This window comes from Musca domestica, unplaced genomic scaffold, assembly GCF_030504385.1.
Source record: "Musca domestica strain aabys unplaced genomic scaffold, Musca_domestica.polishedcontigs.V.1.1 12, whole genome shotgun sequence".
Lineage (NCBI taxonomy): Eukaryota > Metazoa > Arthropoda > Insecta > Diptera > Muscidae > Musca > Musca domestica.
The window spans coordinates 810835-832926 of record NW_026712155.1 but is presented as its reverse complement, the minus strand read 5'-3'; the positions used below and the strand labels follow the sequence as shown (position 1 = coordinate 832926).

The 22092-nt window shown below is 35.9% G+C and overlaps 2 protein-coding genes across 3 annotated transcripts; one reads left to right on the top strand and one right to left on the bottom strand.

The window, feature by feature from the left end:
* The first annotated feature begins 114 nt into the window (after positions 1-114).
* LOC101889833 (mucin-2) lies at positions 115-7223 on the top strand. The gene is made up of 4 exons (XM_059132340.1): positions 115-331; positions 400-478; positions 5796-6869; positions 6934-7223. Exons 1-4 carry the CDS (start codon positions 263-265, stop codon positions 7113-7115), a joined length of 1404 nt encoding a protein of 467 aa, XP_058988323.1. The 5' UTR covers positions 115-262; the 3' UTR covers positions 7116-7223.
* A 1153-nt stretch (positions 7224-8376) lies between these two features.
* On the bottom strand, positions 8377-21460 carry LOC101890004 (glycogen [starch] synthase). Of its 2 annotated transcripts, none has more exons than XM_005189590.4 (8): positions 21301-21460; positions 10845-11271; positions 10710-10783; positions 10167-10639; positions 9708-10110; positions 9173-9637; positions 8969-9104; positions 8377-8909 (listed from the first exon to the last, which is right to left on the bottom strand). In XM_005189590.4, exons 2-8 carry the CDS (start codon positions 11269-11271, stop codon positions 8818-8820), a joined length of 2070 nt encoding a protein of 689 aa, XP_005189647.1. In that variant the 5' UTR covers positions 21301-21460; the 3' UTR covers positions 8377-8817. The 2 variants fall into 2 exon arrangements, with proteins under 2 accessions (XP_005189647.1, XP_005189646.1); XM_005189589.4 differs by lacking the exon at positions 21301-21460 and adding an exon at positions 11347-11496.
* Positions 21461-22092: the final 632 nt, after the last annotated feature.

Below are 22092 nucleotides of genomic sequence, written 5' to 3'. Positions count from 1 at the left end.
TTTGCCTGATGGTCTGACGCGAACTTAGTGTGTGTTTGAAATGAATTTAAAACGACGAGAGATACTAACACTGCTCTCGATTCGGAGCACAAAAACAAGTTTTTCCAATTGATAACTTCCATTAGAAGACAATGGGTCAAGGTCATGTCTGATAACAGTTCTAAATATACATACTCTCCATGATATATAAAAAAATACACAATTGATCTGAGATCAGTCTTATTTGGCTGTTGGTCTGACGCGAACTTAGTGTACGTTTGAAATGCATTTAAAAAGGCGAGGGATATTTGGAATCTTGTTCCTTGTCTGTTGTCTAAATATTCAGTTGACGGTAAGTGACAAACTTTTCAAGGGGTCAAATCGGGCTGGACATTCATAAAATTTCTGATGTATTCCAAGAATGGCCAACAATGTTCCGGATTGGACATTCTATTCAATGGGGCTTGCTTTGCGTTCACGAGAGGAGACTGTGGGCAGGGTAAGTATTTATTTAAAACACTCATGTGAAGGGAGAGCGAAGGTTTCTTTTGTGAAAATAATACCATCTCAAACTATTTGAGTTGTAAACGACCGAACCCAACCGCATGCACATACATGTTTGAAAATGTTTCCCTAAGAGATACAATAGATTAAGAAGAGCTGGTACACACAAAGGTGATTTTCAATTGAACCACAAAGAATAGAGGGAATTATAATTCTGCTCCTACCGACAAGGGGTTTCAATAAAAATATTTTAATTTAAGCCAAACGACACAACGATTAGTTGTCACAAAAACTTTAGGTGAAAACGTTAGACGGAATTATTTTTTAGTTCCAATTTTCATTATTACGCTACGAACAAAACTCCTCGCAAATTTACCAAAATACGAAAGGTCGAAAATTTTCATTGAGACATACATGAAATGTGCACTAACAAGTAAAATAGTATCAGTCGGTTTTGCCGACAGATGTATAACCCCAGCCATGAGTTATGAACGTGACAGATTTGGACTATATCGACTACTTCTTATACTTTATATGAGATATGTGCACATTTTCGGAAAATGGAAATATGTGTCAGGTAACAGATATAGCGGACCGAAGTATTCAATTTTCATTCATCGTCTTATACAGATAAAATATATTGGTATGTGCCAAATTTTAAGGAAATCGAACATTCGTATCCAATTTTATGTGAAATCATAAGTTCCGACAAATTACATATTCATATCAGAATACTGGTTAAGAGAAATATTTAGATATAGCAACTTGTAAAGAATCGCCGACTTGTTTCGCAAGTTATGACAGTTATAAGTTGGCAGATGTATATCATCTTCACAACAGATCTTGTGTTAGAAATAATGTCTGTATGTGGGAAATTTGAGGAGATGGATGGATGCATTTGGATGCTTTTTTCGAATTCCTTGAGCGTTTTATTTTTAAAAATTTGAAACCACATAGAGATGTACCGGAAAAAATGATCCGATCTCTACCATCTTTATAACAGATCTTGTGTTGATGAAAATATTGAGAAGCTCCAAGTCTGAATAGAATCGAATGTTAATTTTGAGTTTTACAAGCTTCATGGATACTCAAAATTTTGACCCTTTATGGGGGAGGTACCGGAGGGAGTGGGCCGATTTCGACCTTTTGTGGGGGAGGTACTTGGAGTGGACCGATATTATCCAGATTTGCAAAGTTGGAGCAAAATCGGATTATCGTTTTTCTTTCTGTGCAAAAAATACATTTTTTGAAAATTTCGACCTTTTGTGGGGGAGGTACCAGAAGGAGTGGACCGATATTGCCCATCTCCGAACTCGATCTAAGTTTGACAAAAATATTACGATGAACCAAGTTTGGACCAAATCCCTTCGAGAGTTATCGTGCGCACCAGCCAGCCAGCCAGACAGACAGACGGACGGACGGACATCGCTAGATCGACTCCAAATGTTCTGAAACGGATTTGGTCCAAAGAGACCTAGGGTCTAAAACCGTTATTTCGACTAGGCACGTTTTGACCGTATCAAATTATATATACCCTCTGTAGCCATATGGCTGAGGGTATAAAAAATTAATAATTTATTGTTTTCAAACTATAAAGTTAAATTAACGGAGGGCAAAAGTGAAACCCAGATGTTTTGACTCAAAACCAATTTAATAAAGTCACACAGAAGGTGATGTCAGACTCTTGGCAGGCAAGCTTATTTTTGCGAGGAATTATTGAAAAGAAGACAATGCTGACAAATGTTTCACATATTTCAACGTTTATTTATTTTTTATTCAAACAATTTGTTTTGGCAGTGTATTTAACACTTTTCAAACAATATTTTAATTTAAGAGAAAATCGTGAAAAATTAATGGAACACCTCGTCTTTTTCACCATACCTATTTTTTTCTTTGATCCCAAAGAGCTGTAAATTTGAATTTTAATCTCAAGGAATTTAAAAATTTTCAAAATTATTTTGAATATTATTCAAAATTGCTGGTTATTTTTCCAGCAGGAATTGTCCAGCAGCTTCTTTCTGAGAGATTAAGGTAGTTTCATGGTAGAATAATACAGGTATATGCATCAACGCTTGGAAACGTTGATATGTCAAAATTTGTGAAATGTTTTTTCAAAAATAAGTAGATTTTTATATGTTTTCGTATACGATGTCAATCGGAGATTGTTATGATATTCGTTTTTCAACAATTTTTCCGAATTTGAATAACTTTTCATTCAAAATTTTCAATTTCAAATTTAGTTTGACAGTTCATTGTCCCAGCAGCTGTGTCGATGCGACTACCTGCATTCTTCTACCATGGGTAGTTTTATTCTCTTTTGCAAGGAAAATTCGAAAAAAATTCTTTTGCAAGGAAAATTCGAAAATTTGTTCCCCTTTAAAAGAATTAAAAGAAAGGAAGCGCCACCAATTTTACAAGTTTTATAAATAAAAAGGAAATTAGCAATAAATTTTTATGTTTTTCACATTTTGTAAAGTTATTCTCCAAAAACAATTAGTCTTGCTAATTCCAAAAACATATTTTCAAATTGAAAGCACAAAATGAAATAAACAAACAATAGAAAATATCTGATTGAATGTCGATGAATGAGAAGAAGAAGAGTTGCAAGTGGTTGCAAGAAAAAATTTGTCCAGCAAGAATTTGCAAACTCTCACTCAAGGTAGATCTAACAGGTAACCGCATCAGCGAATTGCTACAACAAAGCAACTTTTGTGGTCCCCTCAAATGTCAAAATTGGCATCTAAGGCGAAAAACATAGATTCGCCATGACATTTAAAGGTTGCGGCAAATTTGTTTCAACCAATCAGAAACGAGGTGTTTGTTTACATTTTATTTTGTGCGCCTCTCGTCGTAAACGAACGTCGCAATAAAAGTTTTTATTGTAAAGCAAATAAGAGTAAAATAAGTATTAATTGTAGTATTGCGGTATTTTTTAAACCAAGAAACTTATAATGACTATATTTTACTGGTTTAAACCGAAAGTTTTCCGGAACTGCAAATGACAAGAGTGGAATTCTTGCACTACTTCCCGTGATGTGCTTTGGGAATCTTAGATGTTGAGGCTAACTTAATTCTTAAAGCTGCACTCCATTCTAACCTCCTTCCTTCATTTTCTTTTAATTTTTTTTACTGGTTTCACTCTTAACTTGCTCTTAAATTATTTGAAATATTATAAAAAGGTACTTTTAGGGAAGACAACATAAATACATTTGTTGTTGCATTCATTTAGGGCGAATTCTTCATTACAACAATTTGTTTTGACATTTAATGGTGCCGTCAGCTGGGCTGATGCGATTACCTAGTACATCTACCTTAGTTCTGCAAAAGAGAGCGGTTGGAGAGAGAAATTTTGACAGTTCATTCAGTGAGAGCAAGGTAGATGTACTAGGCAATCGCATCAGCCCAGCTGACGGCACCATTAAATGTCAAAACAAATTGTTGTAATGAAGAATTCGCCCTAAATGAATGCAACAACAAATGTATTTATGTTGTCTTCCCTAAAAGTACCTTTTTATAATATTTCAAATAATTTAAGAGCAAGTTAAGAGTGAAACCAGTAAAAAAATAAAAGAAAATGAAGGAAGGAGGTTAGAATGGAGTGCAGCTTTAAGAATTAAGTTAGCCTCAACATCTAAGATTCCCAAAGCACATCACGGGAAGTAGTGCAAGAATTCGACTCTTGTCATTTGCAGTTCCGGAAAACTTTCGGTTTAAACCAGTAAAATATAGTCATTATAAGTTTCTTGGTTTAAAAAATATCGCAATACTACAATTAATACTTATTTTACTCTTATTTGTTTTACAATAAAAACTTTTATTGCGACGTTCGTTTACGACGAGAGGCGCACAAAATAAAATGTAAACAAACACCTCGTTTCTGATTGGTTGAAACAAATTTGCCGCAACCTTTAAATGTCATGGCGAATCTATGTTTTTCGCCTTAGATGCCAATTTTGACATTTGAGGGGACCACAAACGTTGCTTTGTTGTAGCAATTCGCTGATGCGGTTACCTGTTAGATCTACCTTGTGCAGAACTTTCGGGTTCCAGTAACAATTTGTAAAAAATGTTACAAATTTTAGGGTAACCAGACACACCTAATAATATACCCATGGTACGATAAGAAGGTAGAACCAAGGTACAATGAAGACAAGGTAGGCTAATTTTGAAAAAAAAAAATGCAAGTATAGAGGTCTTCCTGTTTGGCTTGTAATGTCAGAATTACTATAAAAACAATCAAAAAAAAAAAAAAAAAAAATAAATAAATAAATAAAACAACTTGCCGCATTGATTTTAAATAAATAATTGAAAACCGCGGAAACTGAATGAAAGGTCAAAATTTCTTTTCAAAATCATGTTCTATATATCTCTTAAGGTTTATTTCGCTACAACAACTGTATTAGAATATTTTCTGAACAACTTTTTTATAATTGAACAAGATACACACACATATACAAATAAAGTTGACATATTAAGCCAAGAAAATAAAAAAAATTAAATCATATGGTATCATAGCCCTACCTTGATTTTATTGATTTTATTGTACAATGGGTAAAACAGTTTCGTAAAACTGCAGAAATACAGCCCTGAGCCTATTTCCGCTTCTTTATTATATGCAACCACCTATTTTCATTTAGTCGATATTATTCCTCATTTTCAAAATGAAACGAAAAAAGTGCCTGGATTTTCTTTTAAAAATATGATGCAAAATGTTCAATCTATCAATTCCATTGCAAAACTGATTTATATCCTAGAAACGCACCCGGCATTACAGGACTACTATACGTAAAAGGGGATTTATATATATTCCCAACCTTTAAAATGATTGTACCATGGTACAAAAAGGAGGTAGAAGCTTCTTAAAAATACAGGAATACAGCCCTGAGGCTATGCCCGATTCCTGTCAGAATTATTCAAAATTATATCCAACAAGATGTTTCCATTTATTTTGTAATCTTTGTTCAGTTTTGAAATGAGTCAAATAGCGCAAAAGATGTGTGTAATGCCTGTATGTTCTTTCAAAAGTATGATCCTGAGTGTTCAATCTTTTAATTCCGTGGCAAATCTGGTTAATATCATTAATGCGCGCCCCGCAATTAAATTTTTTTCCCATATTTAGTTTTTATTTTTCAAAACAATAAATACATACACAAAATTGGCAGAATTGTAATCAGCTGGTAGCTCTACCTTACCTTACCTTATTCCAAATACCGAACCGAACCTATTTAGATAGTTTTTGATTAATGAAAATATAAAAAAGTTTTGAATTAAAAAATCCTTTTTTTTAATAAAAACATTATTTACGTTTTAAGATAATATTTTGATTGGTGATCAATGCTGTAATGAACATTGTGTTCGCTTATGCAGCGGTATCAACTGTTTGGGTTGTTGCCATCCTCGTCCACAGACGAGTTCTACAACCACATGCCAGAATCCTTGCCAGAGTCAGACGAGTACCCAATGCCAAAATAGTCAATGCGTTCAGCCAAGCCAAGCAATAAACTGTCCAACTGGTGGATGCAATAACTGCGGAACCCAGTCCACCCAACCATGTTGCCAAACAACCAACTGTCCAACTGGTGGATGCAATAACTGCGGAACCCAGTCCACTCAGCCATGTTGCCAAACAATCAACTGTCCAACTGGTGGATGCAATAACTGCGCAACCCAGTGCACTCAACCAGGTTGCCAAACAATCAACTGTCCAACTGGTGGATGCAATAACTGCGGAACTCCTACGTACCCTCCAACAAACCCACCAAAACCTCCGATATTTCCAATAACTACAACAACTACAGAGCAACCAACGATAATTCCGCCTACACAGCCACCAACGACTGTAACCCCACCACGTCCTCATTGTCCCGAAGGAACTATTCTTATAGGAGAATACTGTCAACTTCTGTATTGTCCCTATGGCACTACCATGTCGAATGGCAAATGTATTCGAATAGAGTGTCCTGAAGGCACAATGTGGACTGGTAGTAGGTGTTCACTGCCCGAACCAATTACGCACAACATTACTATAAACAACAAGATTAACACAATATCCGAGGCCTCGAGGCCGAACATAAATATCAATTATACCAATAACCTTCAAGTAAATGCTCCAGTGACAATCAATCAAGAAGAGTCTAATAATTCTACGGACTGTGAAGATGATACAGTTCCAACCTCACCTCCACGCTGTTGTACCGTGGTGACCCCACGCACTTGCAAAAAAACTTACAATCGATGGCACTGTTACCATACAAGGAACCAAATGTGTGGCGACTTTTGCGAAGCTAGCACGATATATTTGAGACCGCCACGTCCGTATTCCAGGCCTAACCTTGTTATTGTACCGCCCTGTGACACACCCAATGGCCAATGTGGCCTGATGACAGGTTTGACCTCCATTCATATTCGGAAATGTGCTTTAAACTGAGACTAACGTTCTTTCTTCCTTAGGTGGATACGATTGTTCCGGGTGCGCATATGGAAACGGACTGGGATGTCCCAGTTACTGTAACCGTTATAAATGTGTCCCACCCAGGTGTGCCTTTTGCGATCAACAGACCTATTGTCGCCATAACTTCGGCTCATTTGGATGTTTCGAAGACGATGGCTGTTTTGATTCGTGGTGTTCGTAAGTGCATTGAAGCCGCAACAAAATCTGCTGAAATCTTAAAAAGTAATAAATTTGTAGTTGCGTTATTAAACTGATGGAGATAAAATAAAAAGTTCAAAAAGCATAAAAATTCTTCTTTCAGACACTTTCATCTAGGGAACAGATAATCGAATCAAAGATTTCTAAAATTAATTATTTTTGTACGTAGTCCACACAGCAAACGGTCATACTTTATTATTTGGATTATGGGGATTATCACCGAAAAAAAGGTTATAATCCTAATAAGTGCAATGGGGATTGAGACCGTGGGGATTATGTCCGGTTGCCGGTTTTGGATTTTCCATTTCAAATAAAAGTGTAAAGGGGGGTGGCGGAAATATCATTTATCCATTTATGGTCCTTTTGTGTGAAATATCAATTTTCTCAAACACAATATTTTACTTTGCTCAAATTTTGTGAATGAACGCTTGATATTTTTTGATTATCTACTTTGGCATTTCGTTTTGTTGGAGTTACGTAAACCAAAATTTGCCTATAGAAAAAAGCTCTTTTTATTTATTTTTAAATAAAAAGACGAGGTTCCGATATCTGATTTGTGTACATACAGTGGATGTATAAATATAAATTTTGACAATGAGATGTTGTTAAATGAAAAATATTGAAAAAAAAAAACAGTTAACATATGATTGCATGACTTTACCTTCTTCATTTTATCATGATTGGAAGATTGGCCACAATTTTTAAGGCCTTATTTTGCAACCTGGACAGCGAATTAAATTCAACACTTTTTCTGAAACCATACAATAATGTCAAATAGTCTAGATGGCTGTGCATCAATAATTGCTAAATCATGATTTCATGATTAAACTTATACAAATGACAGTCCCTTTGCAAATATATGCCTAGACATGGGCCTAGGTATTTTGCAGAGTTGACCTCTCTGACTTGAGTACTATTATTAATAATTGAATGAATTCTGGGTTATGGAACCGCCTTCTAAAATAATTTATGCAACATGTTGGGTTATCGACGCACCGATGATTGTTTGATTTTAAAGCCAAAATAAATGATAAATGAATGGTTCTATAACATATGTAATCTTTCTGATAATTAATATTTATGTAAGTGCTATATAATATGCGCAACATATAGCGTAATGTCTACAGCACCTTAAGTTTTATAGAGCCAAATGCTGGCTGAAATGATGATTTGTTATTTCCTTCATTCTTCTCAGGGATATCTGAAAATTAATCTGTTTCTTTGGTTCAAAAACAAAAAAATGCTTTCTAATTTATTGATATATTTATTTAAAATCATTTAACTAATAATGTTTGAAATATTTTTATTGCTGTTTATTCTTATTTTTCTCTAATTTTTCTAATATCGTAATACACCGTTTCTAATAATGAATGTCTTAAGTGCAATTGTTTTTTTTTTTTTTGATATTTCTATTCAGTTTGTTGATTATTATTATTTTTTGTATATGGTTGTTTAGTTGTTTAGGGTACATCAAAATTGTTCGTTGAATGAGGTAAAAAGGTTTTAGCGTAGCTTTGTAGTTATTATTATTATTTAGAATACGGATCGTCATCTCTTCAAGTTATAAATCAAAAAAGAAGCAGTAGGAGCAGTGGTAACGGATCATCGGATCTAGGTATAGTTAGTCAGGGGTCATGGATTGTATGTTAGCTTCTTAAACGAACCGGCGTGAAAAAGTTGTCTCATTATTTGATACCCAACTCCTTGAGTTCGGTTTCTTCATCAACAGAGTCCTCTTCGTCAGAGCCATGTACCGAAGGGGCAGGAGTTGTGTGTCCTGGACAGTAATAATAGATTATAAAACGATCTATTCCTAAAGTAGCAACAAGTACTTACTTGAAGACGAAGGGCTTGGAGGTTCACTAAAAGGTCTTGAGAAGTTCAAGTTGCTTCGGGAACTGTACAGCGAGCTTTCATCCACATAGTCAGGATAAACGGCTTGTAAAGCTTTTACGCGTGATTGTCTGTAGTACTGCACGGAAAATAAAGAATACAGTTACAGTGCCGGTCGTAAAACAAACTGGATGCGTTTATACTCACAATGCCAAGTGTCCTCCAATCAAGCAAATCACTCAAACGTTCTGTTCGGTTTCGTTGTATAATTCTTTGTCTTCTATTAAGTCTGGAAAAGTCCATCATATAGCTGGCCAATTGCTGAATGCTATTCTCTAAACCAATATATCTGCGGTCAACAATGTAAATACCATAAGACTTTGGATCACTTATGTGTTCTTCCATGAAGCATCCAAAGCCGGAAAGATTTGTTGTAATGCTTGGTATACCCATCACAGTGCATTCAGCTGGAGTATAGCCCCAAGGTTCGTAGTATGAGGGGAAAACACCTAAATGGCAGCCACGAACGAACTCTTCATAATCGATTCCAAACAGGGGATTTGTCGAAGTTAAAAACTCTGGATGGAATACCATTTTTACACGGTCGTGAACAGTATTGAAAAGTTGGCAGCGTCTAATGGCTCCCAACACAGGATCATTCCAATCGTCAACCTAACAAAAAGCAATATGCTCCAAATTTAATGAAGAACAATGTTAGTTATTCAGCTTCCAATGGACTTACAATGTTGTGGGTCGTTACTGGAGGCATTGAATCTCTCTGCAAGGCATACATACACCGCTTAATTTTCACGAGGTCATCCTTTGTAAGCAACTCGTCTGGACCTGGAATGTGTCCCTTGAGGCATGAATCAAACAAGCGTTTGCCGATGCCTTGCTGGACGCCATTGATTGTGTCACGCAATTGTTTAACAACGGCATGGCCTCGCAAGGAATCGACATTAAAATTGTTCGTCTTGGTTGGAAAGATTAGGAACGCAACAACGGTTGTATCGGGCTTCTCCTGTTTCAACATTGCATTCAAACGAGCCAATGACTCAATGAAGATGTCGGCACCTTTATTGCCGAACTCATAACGACCGGCTATGAAGAAGTACAATGTCTTGTCCAAATCGAAATCCATGTGGCTAAAATAATGATATATAATTGGGATGTACTTCATGGAGTTCCGTTGCTCACTTACCCATAAAAGTGGCCTCTTACGAATTCGTTGATCTTTTCCTTAGCCATGGCATGCAGGTTTTGGAATTCATGAATAGCTGAGAACTTTTTGACATTGAGACCATTCGGCGTTATAATGTCCGGTTTGCGTTTCAGCAAATGTTCTGCCTCGTAGCCCGTGATCTCAGAGACGGTTGTGAAGACATGTGACAAGTGGGTGGCAGCACGTTCTAAACAGTATCTGTGGTATATCTGTCGCTTGCCGGCTTCCTCATCCACGGCAAATTTGTCCAAGTTATTGTAAAAATCGGTATTACCGGCACACAAATAACGTCCCAGCAAGGTAGCATGCGTCGTAAATACTGTAGCAATCTCAACATGCCGAGTTCTTAGCGCAATCAGACCAACCCCTGCTTGCCATTCATGGAAGTGTGCCACGATGCGAGGCACTTGCAAATCATTTGCCTGTGAATATTCGGAGGCACATCTTCGGAACTGGAAAAAATAAGAAATCCCAATTACTAGTAACATGCCAGTTTATTGCCAGTATATGATGTTGTCACACCTCTTCCAAATACTCAGCGATCATGAAACCCAATATTATGGCATCATTGCTTTCAACATCGAGGTGGGGAACTCCTACAATAATTTTAGATGTCAGACAACATACTTTTAAATTGTGCCACATTATGTTCATTACCTATATGACACTTGTCCCACAATTCAGACTTGAACTGATCTAATTTCCATGCACCAGAACCGATGTCGAATAGAATGAGTTGAGGATTACCATCGACAAGCCAACGCCCGGTATGTATTTTGTATCCACGCGAGCGCAAACTGTTTACTGCATCCAGCAGTGGATTACCCCGTGGAAATTCAATTTCTTCCATTTCCGTTCGGGCGCAGTGTTCCTTGTAAGGACCCATCAGACACAACTGTTCACCCATTTCCTCGGTCGAAACATAGGCCTTTGAGCGTATAACAGTGTAAATGCCTCCAACTTTGTTAGCCACCTCCCATGCGATCTCAAATGTCCAACGATTCTCTCGGGAAGCAATATCTCCTCTATCAAAGTAGTCCTTGAGATCCCCACCGGACTCAACGCGCGAGTAACGACGATTCATCTGAAAGAAAAAACAAACACACACACGATTAAGTCATACCGCCAGTCCTGGGTATGAAGTTTTTAAATACAACACCCTCAAGCCATAGGCATCGTGATCTGAATCTTCCAGGCGGAAAGATAATTGTCGACGGAACATCTTGCCACCGGCGTTAATATAGTGACTAACCCTTTTAGTAGTTTAAACATCCAATCAAGCCTTGTGCTTTGCTCTGAGATGTTAAAACTGATAAAGAGATCGCCATCTCTGCCACCTCGTTTCTAAACACAATTTTTCCAACAAAACATTAACAAGTCCGTGGAAATCTTATCAAATACGAAGCACATTATGCTTAGCATATGTATGAGTGCCGGTGTGCAATTTGGCCAAAGATTGCATTCTACGCGATAAGAGGCAAATTGGGATGATAGCAAATACTTTGTTTCTGTTATATAAAGGCACAGAACTGGGCGAGGTGAGGCGAAGCAATGGAAAGGCACAAGCCAATAATTTGGTACCGATCATTCTGCTGGTACAAATGCCAAGAGAAATGAGCTAACTATCGCCAAGATGAGTGCAAAAGAGATCTATTGTTATATGGTGACGTTTGTTTTTCTCTCACCATTTTGACAATTTCTAATTGTAAACACCTTGAACTATCACTTCCTTGTCGACAGAACACACACATACACAGAATCGAACAAAAATAGGGAATCGCTTCAAGATTCAAGCATATATGTAAACACCAGTAATCATGGTACAATGAAGAGAAGGTAGGTCAACTTTGAAAAAATTGCAAGTATAGAGGTCAACCTGTTTGGCTTGTAATGTCAGAATTACCATCAAAACAACAAAAAAGCAAACAACTTGTTGCATTGATTTTGAATAAATAATTTAAAACCGCGAAAACTGAATGAATGGTCAAAATTTCTTTTCAATATCATGTTCTATATATCTCTTATGGTTTATTTCGCGACAAAAACTGTAGATTTTGTCGATACATTCGTTGCAATAAGCATTTTGAAAACACCAGAATTTGAATATTTTCTGAACAATTTTTTATTATTGAAAAGAAGACACACACATAAGCAAATGAAGTTGACATATTAAGCCAGAAAAATAAAAAAATTTAAATCATATGGTAGTTCTGCCCTACCTTGAATTCATTGTACCATGCCAGTAATTATCATTGACTGTATCCATATCTGTAATGCAAACATGCCAAATATACGTCATAAAATTAAAAATGCATTTTAAGGTCGACACAATCCTGTTAAAATTATTTCTATCTTTACTATTTCTACAGCATGCGATACATGACCAAGACATTTGTAGTACTAGTTTTAAGTAGTGCTCTAAAAGGTACCTGTTGGCAAAGCGTCTTCCGCTCAGCAAATGAAACCAAACCAAACGAATCAATCGTTTTGTACTCCAAACAAAACCGCAAACATTTCAATGCCAGAAATACACAAGCAATACGATTGCCTTTGAGTTGCCGAACTGTATCGCTTGCGAACAAATCGCTAGGAAACGTTTGCTGTGCGAAATGATGACTGCTATATATTAACAAAAAGGAGTGAATGTTGGATGGTGTTATGTTAAGCCTGACTTCGGAAGCCAAGTATCTCGGTGCTGTCCTAGACCAGAAATTAAACTGGAATTAATTGCACTTAACTCCTGCAAAAAAATCATAGGAAAGAGCTGGGGACTAAGTCTCATATAATCAAATGATTATATGAATCAGTCGTCTGGCCAATCCTAGCATATGGAGGGCTAGTTTGGCGGCACTCTTTAGGGAAAACTACCTTTAGCAAAAGCATTGATAAAGTCCAAAGAGTTGCATCGCTACTAATTACAGGCGCGTTTAGGAGCGCACCCCAATCCGAACTTGATGCCCTACTCAACTTAAAACCCTTAAGTCTATTTGTAGAGGAACAAGCTGCTAGTTGTGCCCTGTGACTCAATGAAATGGGACAGTGGCTGTGTCAGTCCTTTGGACATTGAAGGCTCTAAATTCTTTAACAATCAAATCTATGGCAGTTCTGGATTGCAGGAATGCTCTGGAAAAGGTTAAGTCGTTTGTCAAACTCTGTTGGGTCCCTGGACATTGTAACATAAGGGCCATGACTTCCAAGTGTGGGGAAGTCATGTTACAGTGTCCTGTAGTTAGGACCGCCAAAAGCTTCAAGTCCGACTGGATGGATATAACAGATGCTACTGGGTAAGCAAATTCTGCCGACTTGTCCTCCCTCTTCGAAACCAAGCCAGCGGTCATTCTTCAGTTAACCAGAAGACTAAAATGTCTAAGGACGACACGCTGATTATACCGTGGATACAAACCTACTACTTTCTCTACTCCTATCTTCAAATGCATGCTTCTTCTTCTTCTTCACTATACGTTTCCTTCCCTATTATTAATTTATTCTTCTTCTTCTCTAAATTAGGATGAACACAATGGACCAATAGGTCACCGAGTGGAGTGGTTGTTTTCACAACCACGCATCCTTTAACCTAACCTAAATAATAGTTTGTACATTATTTGTAATGAGTAAATAATATACCGGGAAACGTTTGCAAGCGTTTGCAATGAGTATTGGACTGTTGCATTTTCAATGTTGCGTTTTTACTCACCTAAACAAACAGTATAAAATAAAAAAAAAAATAATCCCGTTATCTTAATGTCGGTTTTGTTTCGTACCGTACTTCGAGAAAATACAGAACGAAACCATTGCAAACATTTGATATAGTTTATTTTCGTACGCTGCTTCCGCTTCGCTTTGTTCAATTATGAATCTAATTGGTTATTAATGATACAATTGTGATTGCCCTTTTGATGGCTACAAGAATTTCTCTTTTGCACATTTTGCTGTGGAAATTATTGTTTTAATTCTAATGTTGTTATTTGGTATAATGTGATAGAATAATTCGATACAACTATAATATGATATTATCTAATTTTTTATACTTAGGCTTTCGACTAATTTCAAGTTGAATCTAAACATAAAAACAACGATAATGCTTCTCGTAGACTAGTTTGTTGGGAGTAAGCTATAGTTAGACGACTTTCATGACTCCCTCTATATCTTGTCACTCTTTATTTGGGGCAGGGTTTATAAGTGGCGATCAATTATGTAGGTGTTTAATACTCCAAAATTAGTAGAAATTGTTTTGGTGCTATTTAGAAACATGCAGTTCGCGGTCATTTGTATTAAATAAACCAGAGTTGACTGCTGACCTTTTTATTTTCATCAAATTTGATTCCCCGACTAATAAAATAGCGTGGTTTCTAATACTGAAACAGCCATTCTACTTTGAGGCGACAACATTCCACCAGAAAGCAGATCAGTATATTGTCAATGCATGCAAAAACATATCCATTTGCCCATAATCATACTTATATTCATTTATTCACATTCTTGATCTTTTTAATCTATCTATAAATATGCACAATTAAAATGCGATTTATGGAAATGATATGGAAGGGGTTTAATGAAGTGACTTTTTGAGTTTCAGCATTCTGCTACATGCAAAATTTCTAAGGATCATACACAAAAATCAGCATACGACCACGTTCTTACCCATCCATTAAGTCCAACAAGATGATGAATGGTTAAAAGTTCATACGTTAATCACAGCGTTTTTACATGAAATATGATTTGTATGCGTACGGGTAGATTCGCTAGAATTCAAGATTAATAGCATATCTAACCAAACAAAACTTGTTGCACTTTCGTTTTTATAGGGTGCGTTAAGAAGTGCTGTTTCGCGCCGATAGGACATTCTAGTCATACTCCGAATCTAAGCTACAGAATATAGAAGTAAACTGCGAGTACTAAAGTTTCTTGAAAGCAATGGAAGTGTCAGAACTGTTAATTGCTCTTCGTAGCCTAAAAATGCTCCTGTGTTACAAATTATTGAATGAATGATGATGAATGAAAAATGTACGTACCGGCAACTACGCAAAGGGATTTAGATACAAAATTATATATGAACAACAATGATAGAAAGTTAATGATAAAAACGAATAGTGTTGAGTACAAATTGCCGTGTGTATTCATGCGTGAGGCAGGTTAAAATCCGTCACTCCTGGGCCTCATTTTTTGTTCTATGAAAATTTGAAATGAAAACATTTATAAAGGAAAGAAATGTCAAATGAAAAATTTTTTAAATTTTATAAATTTTATAAAAATCCAGCCACTGTACTTGTATTAATTTAAAAAAATAAAAACAAAATATTTTTAAATTCAATGGTTATAAGAAGCATTTATTGCAGAGTGCAGAATAGAAGAAATCGACCAGTTTTGACATGAAAATAAAGAGCGAAACATTTTCGATTTTTCGCTATTTTAAGTTCTTTTAAAAAGTGAGAGAACATATCGAAACAAAAAAAATAATAAAAAATTGTAGCGCGGCTTCAAACAGCCAGAGACGAAAAGAATATAGTAATAACATTATCGACAGAACGCTAGAAGCTGAAGTAGCATACCATTTCAGCTTATTGGTCAATAAGAATCTCAAAAATTCTAAAAAGCTCACCAAGAACACTTCGTAAACATAAACTATATAATGGTTGACACATATTAAAGCTCTTCCCTACGGCGTAATTCAGGGTCTGATTTTGCTATCAACAACGTTGCGATGGCATCGAAAATAAGCTGCCGTCGTGATGCGGCTGTCATCAAAAGCTCTAATGTGCTGCAGTAAATTTCAAATCACATAACATTGACGGTGCTGTGAAATCCGTACACCATCTGTACAATCTTCAAAACAAATGAAACAGGAAAAATAACACTGTTAACTCACAATAAATAAAAACGTTGAAAAACGAATTACCAAAATGTTTCAAGTAACAAATATGTAGGTATTTGGTGTAGGGCATAGCGTCACAATTATATTGGAATTTGGGAAAGAAATAAAATAATCCAATATAGGAACCAACTCGAGAAGGCAAAATTAATCGATTTATATTGTTTACAGCTTACAAAAGAACGACATTTTTCCTTCGAAGTCGATACCGAACAAAAACCATTTTGACACAATATGAAGCGATGAGTGGAATTTTGACAGTCGATAACTAATTTTTCAATATACAAATTACAAATTTTTCAGTCCCAAAAACAACAATTTAAATTGGAGACACAATCACTATTTCCTAATGTACAAGATTTCAAATCGATATTCATGAGCGTTTCAAATAAAACATTTGCAGGCGTGAGGGGTAGAAACATATTTAATTAATGAAGCCATATTTAATTAATTAAGCTGTTTCAACTTTTATTTGTGAGAATGCAACGGTTTCCAAAAAAACCAAAAAAAAAGCTTGGGAGAATTCTACGCACTAGCCCAAATTGAACAAATCATTTAAACAGGTCATTTTTGGTGGTCGGTTCACAAACTTCAAATTTATAAGGAAAGTGGGCGAGATCAGCTGTTCGGCTACCGAACACGTACTTAGGTTTCTTCAAATGGTGTCAAGCCTGGGGGTATTAAAGAAGTTGTGTGATTTTGACAATGGAGCTCATTTTAATAATTTTTCAATTTCAATTTTCGAATATTAATAGTATTGGCTAAAGCATATATATAATGTCGATCGGACAATAAGTCCCAATTTATATTTGGCAAGTTTTAATTGTTTGTAGGAGAGAAGGTCAAGGTGAATGGAAACGGAAATGATTGCTCGTACTGTACTGTAATTTAAAATGACGTACAAAGTAATGATGAAAATAATTTTCTGAGGAAAGATCTTTCTATGTATTTCAAATCAAAATAATGTTTTTGTCAGTAAATTAGTATGCGGGTGGGCTTACTAAGTGACATTGGTGAAGACTGTGTAGAAATAAAAGAAATTTGCATAGTTTGCGTTTTTATAAAAATATTTGAAAGCTCTCGTCCATTTCTGAAAATTGTTATTACCATCGGCGATACAACACCTTTACCATTAATGACGTCGTGTTTTTTTCTTTGTTGTAATCAAAATGCTTATTACAACGAATTTATGGATAAAATTTACCCAAAATTTGTGATGAAATGAATCTTTCGACATGATGACATGACAAAAATCTTGAACTTCATTCAGTTTTCGCGTTTTTGTTTATTTATTCAAAATATGTGCAACAAGATGTACTGTTTATTTAATAACTTGTTGCATTTGTTGATAGTAATTCTGACAATACAATTCAGGTAGGCCTCATTATTGGCAACTCTTTCCAACTTAGCCTACCTAGTCTTCATTGTACTCATGGTGGAATCAAGAAGGTAAAGTCATGCAAACATATGTTTACATTTTTTCCAAATTAATGCTTTGACAACCTCTCATTGTCAAATTTTATATTTATAAATCCAATGTAAATACACAAATCAGATGCTCTGTTCTAGAACGAGCAAGAATTCACTAGTTTTGCAATTTTATACCCTCCACCATACTATGGAGGGTATATTATCTTTGACATTCCGTTTGTAACTCTTTGAAATACTCATGTCAGACCCAACAAAGTATATATATATTCTTGATCAGCGTAACATTCTAAGACGATTTAGCCATGTCCGTCTGTCTGTTGTAATCACGCTATCTTTCGAACTAAATTGAGATAGAAGGCTCCCGATATTCGGTATTTTGATGATTTTAGCGACATTATTCACCGGAATTGTTTCAAATTCGGCATCCTAAGACAGAAAATTATCTGTGCAGGTCCACGTCTTCGTATAGTCCCCATATATCGGAACCCCCCGATATTCGGTATTTTGATGATTTTAGCGACATTATTTATCGGAATCGTTTCAAATTTTGTATTTGAAGTTAGTAATAGATACTAGATCCTACGTCAACAAATGAGCTATGTAGGTCCACGTCTTCGTATAACCCCTATATACCGTACCCTCTGATATTCTGTATTTTGATGATTTTAGCGACATTATTTACCGGTATTGTTTCAAATTTTGCATGTGAAGTTCGTAATGGATACTGCAGCCCATGCCAGAAAATTGTCTGTGCAGATCCACGTCTTCGTATAGCCCCCATATAACGGTACCCCCTATATTCGGTATTTTGATGATTTTAGCTACATTATAAACAGATTTTTTTTTTCAAGTTTCGCATTTAAATATTGTAATAACCTATGACAAAAGTTGCCTATGCAGGTCTGCGTCATCGTAAAGGCATTCAGTATTTTTAAGATTTTAACAGAATTTTTAACGGATTTTATTATTATTACTTTTTTTTATACCCTCCACCAAAAAATATGGAGGGTATATTAAGTTCGTCATTCCGTTTGTAACTCATCGAAATAATCATTTTAGACCCAACAAAGTATATATATTCTTGATCAGCGTAAAATTCTAAGACGATTTAGCCCTGTCCGTCCGTCCGTCCTTCTGTCCGTCTGTTGTAATCACGCTACAGTCTAAACGAATTAAGATAGGAAGCTAAAATTTTGCACAGATCTCTCTTTTGTCAGCAGGCAGGTCAAGTTCGAAGATGGGGTATATCGGTCCACGATATCGTATAGCCCCCATATAACGGTACCCCCGTTATTCGGCATTTTGATGATTTTACCCACATTTTCCAATCGTATTGTCTGAAAATCCACACACGGAGTTCTTTGTGAGCACTTTACCCCTGAAACGGAATTGTCTATATAGGTCCACAATATCCCCCATATAACGGTACTCCCGTATATTCGGTATTTTGATGATTTTACCCACATTTTTCAACGGAATTGTCTGATAATCCACACAAGGAGTTCTTTGTGAGTACTTTACTCCCTGAAAGAGAGTTGTCTGTATAGATCCACGATATCGTATATCCCCCATATAACGGTACCCTCTGATATTCGGTATTTTAATGATTTCAGCCACATTTTTCAACGGAATTGTCTGAAATTCCACACAAGGGGTTCTTTGTGAGCACTTTACCCCTGACATAAAGTTCTCTATATAGGTTAACGATATCGTATAGCCCCCATATAACGGTACCCCCGTTATTCGGTATTTTGATGATTTTAGCCCCCATATAACGGTACCCCCGATATTCGGGATTTTGATGATTTTAGCCACATTTCCCAATGGAATTATCTGAAAATCCACACAAGGAGTTCCTTGTTTTGACATTTTTTTATTTTATTTTTTTGAATATTTTCTAATTCGTTCCAAATGGTGGAGGGTATTCAAAGTTCGGCCCGGCCGAACTTACTGCTTTTCTACCTGTTTTTTTTTTTGGAAATTGCCAAATTTGTACCAAATGGTGGAGGGTATTAAAAGTTCGGCCCGGCCTAACTTACAGCTTTTTTACTTGTTTCGATATCGTAAAGGGAAAATCTTCCTTTTTATAGTTTGACATTAATATGCCTAGACATGATGTCAAGCCGCTTATGTACCGTCAACTTAAGTTTACATTTACATATAAATGGGTTAACCCACTGGATTTTGATTAAAATTGTCATATCCGTCCTTAAATAGGTCATGCTACTAAAGTTCTTGGCCATGCATGTTGAAAACATGTTAATATTTGATTTTTTTTGTCGAACCAATTGAATATTTTACAAAAGTTTTCGAACTTTGGTTCATTTGAAGGCGATTATGAGTATTTGGGTATATTTGTGCGCAACGCAAATTTTTTGATAAAACTCAAAGGGAGAGAATTGAAAGAGAAATTTGATTTTTATTTATATTTTAGTACATTCTTGTCGGCTAAAGTTATGTCTGCAATCTCATACGTTTCTGGCGTGTTTTGATTCATTTTCAGCAGCTGATTGCATACAGGTTATGAAAAATTACCCAAAACCGTATTTGTCTGATTGTAAACAACCAAAAGAATGTGGCCCCTAATATTGCGGTATTGATCAATACACCGTATTTTGGAAACTCAAACCTAATTTAATTCATTATTATTTTACTTAAATGTCAAATTTCTTTACTGTTATTTGTTTTCATGGTGGAGGCTGAACTCTACCCCCATCTTTTCCTTTTCTCTTTGCAATGATAAAAAATAGTATGACTTAAGTTTTTACTTTTGCTTTCCATATTACGGAATAGTACCACTGTTTCCATTTGAGTGCGAGTCTTAGCCTTCAGTTGGTTTAGCTCGTTGTTGGTCGGCTATATGTATCTTATCATTATACCTATGTAGGTATTTTGGCAATTCTCAACGAAAAAGACGGGTATAGAAAGAGCGACAATGAATGCCGTACGCCCAACTAACCAATGTGGAACTCATTCGTGAGTGAGCTCAGTGCAGGAAAATGGGCGAACCTGGCCAACGTATCATTCCTGCATACCTTGACATTGGTTTGCTGCAAGGCCTTACCTAATGGGTTCTGACCTAAAAGAGAGTGCTTCTCTCAATTGAAGATCTATACATTGTCGACGGCAGTCTCTTGTTGTGTCATTTGTTTTTCTACAAATGCCGTTACAATTTTAAGTGTTTTTGCCTTGTATTTGTAAACAAATTGTCACCATCGTGATGCGCTGTACTGATTATGCTGTGTCGTTTTACCTTGACTTTCGCCGCCAACAAGAACAGAGGCCAGCAAAATTTCAGGAAGAATATTTTGCATTTTCATCCCCCCAACCTGCAATAGCTCAGCACTGGCAAGAACCCGCTGCTGCTGATTACGTTCGCACACAATATACCCGAACCCCACCAAGAGCTTCAATTTTCTTTTCTTCACATTTTGTATCTCTACATAAAATATTCGTTCTTGATAAATGTCAAATAAAGGTCAACGATATTTCACAGATGGTGGTGGCGCCTTAACGCTCATCAGCGAGATATGTTCGTATATAAATAATTTGAATAGAGGAATAATTCTAGAATTGTTGAGGTCTTTTGTATCCATTGCGTGTTTTCATCGAAATTATAATTCTTTTTTATTCTCACATTGCACTAACAACAAATGTCAATGCGGAAATCTCTGCACATTTTTTGATCTTTTATGCGGTTTTTTGCTTTGCATTTTTCACTTTGAACTTCAATTCGTTATGCTATTGAAATACGTATCACTCTACAGATCATTACTTTTTTTAAAACAATTATTCATTTAAAATTTTTATCACCTTTTAAAATATCAACTGCCACCAACAACACAAATTTTCGATTCCGTTCCTTCCTCTTTTTTTCAAACAATTGACGTCGGCGTTCGCCTCTCAATTGACAAAAAGAAAGATGTGCCGTAAAAGTTAGTTCTTTCATTTCTGTTGTCGGCCGCTGCTGCTTGTAGCCGCAAAGTTTGTACGCTCGTCAGCATGACCAGAAGCAGCGCAGCAACACCGAATACATAAAGTTCTCTCCGTCTCTTTGAAATAGGGATCTGTAAATTGTTTTACGACCTTAAAGCCTAAAGCCGACCCAATCAAGGTATATTGAATAGGTAGTGAAACTAAACTCGAAAAAAGGTAAACTAGAATCAACAGAACATTCTAACACTATTAAAAGTGGGCACGTAAAATTAAAAAAATTAAAACATTGAAAAAAAAAAAAAAAATACATAAAATATAAAAAAATACATATTTTTGAGAACAACTCATTGGCAACATTTTTATTTATAAATTTATTGTAGGTATTTACACCAATCAGATATGCGAACCTGTTTTAAAGTTAAATTTGACAGAAAAATGCAGAGTAGGATATTTTCACTGGACATGAGTTAAATTTGATTCTACCCATGGTAGAAGAATATAGGTAGACGTATTGACACAATGGCTTAAGTCATCGGCTGGTTTATTCATATTATATCAGAGGATTCAGGCAGGAAGCGGAATGCATCTGTTTTGCCTCCAATGTTCATTTCTAGCATTTCCTTCAAGTCTTCCAATATTTATGTCTACAGGTGAGGAGAGGAATGTATG

Coding starts and splice junctions, on each gene's coding strand:
- LOC101889833 (XM_059132340.1), top strand. CDS start 263: ATGCATTTAAAAAGGCGAGGGATATTTGGAATCTTGTTCCTTGTCTGT. Junction 332..399: donor GTCTAAATATTCAGTTGACG/GTAAGTGACAAA, acceptor ATGTATTCCAAG/AATGGCCAACAATGTTCCGG. Junction 479..5,795: donor GAGAGGAGACTGTGGGCAGG/GTAAGTATTTAT, acceptor TTACGTTTTAAG/ATAATATTTTGATTGGTGAT.
- LOC101890004 (XM_005189589.4), bottom strand. CDS start 11,409: ATGTTCCGTCGACAATTATCTTTCCGCCTGGAAGATTCAGATCACGAT. Junction 11,272..11,346: donor ACGATGCCTATGGCTTGAGG/GTGTTGTATTTA, acceptor TTTTTCTTTCAG/ATGAATCGTCGTTACTCGCG. Junction 10,640..10,709: donor TCGCTGAGTATTTGGAAGAG/GTGTGACAACAT, acceptor TATTTTTTCCAG/TTCCGAAGATGTGCCTCCGA.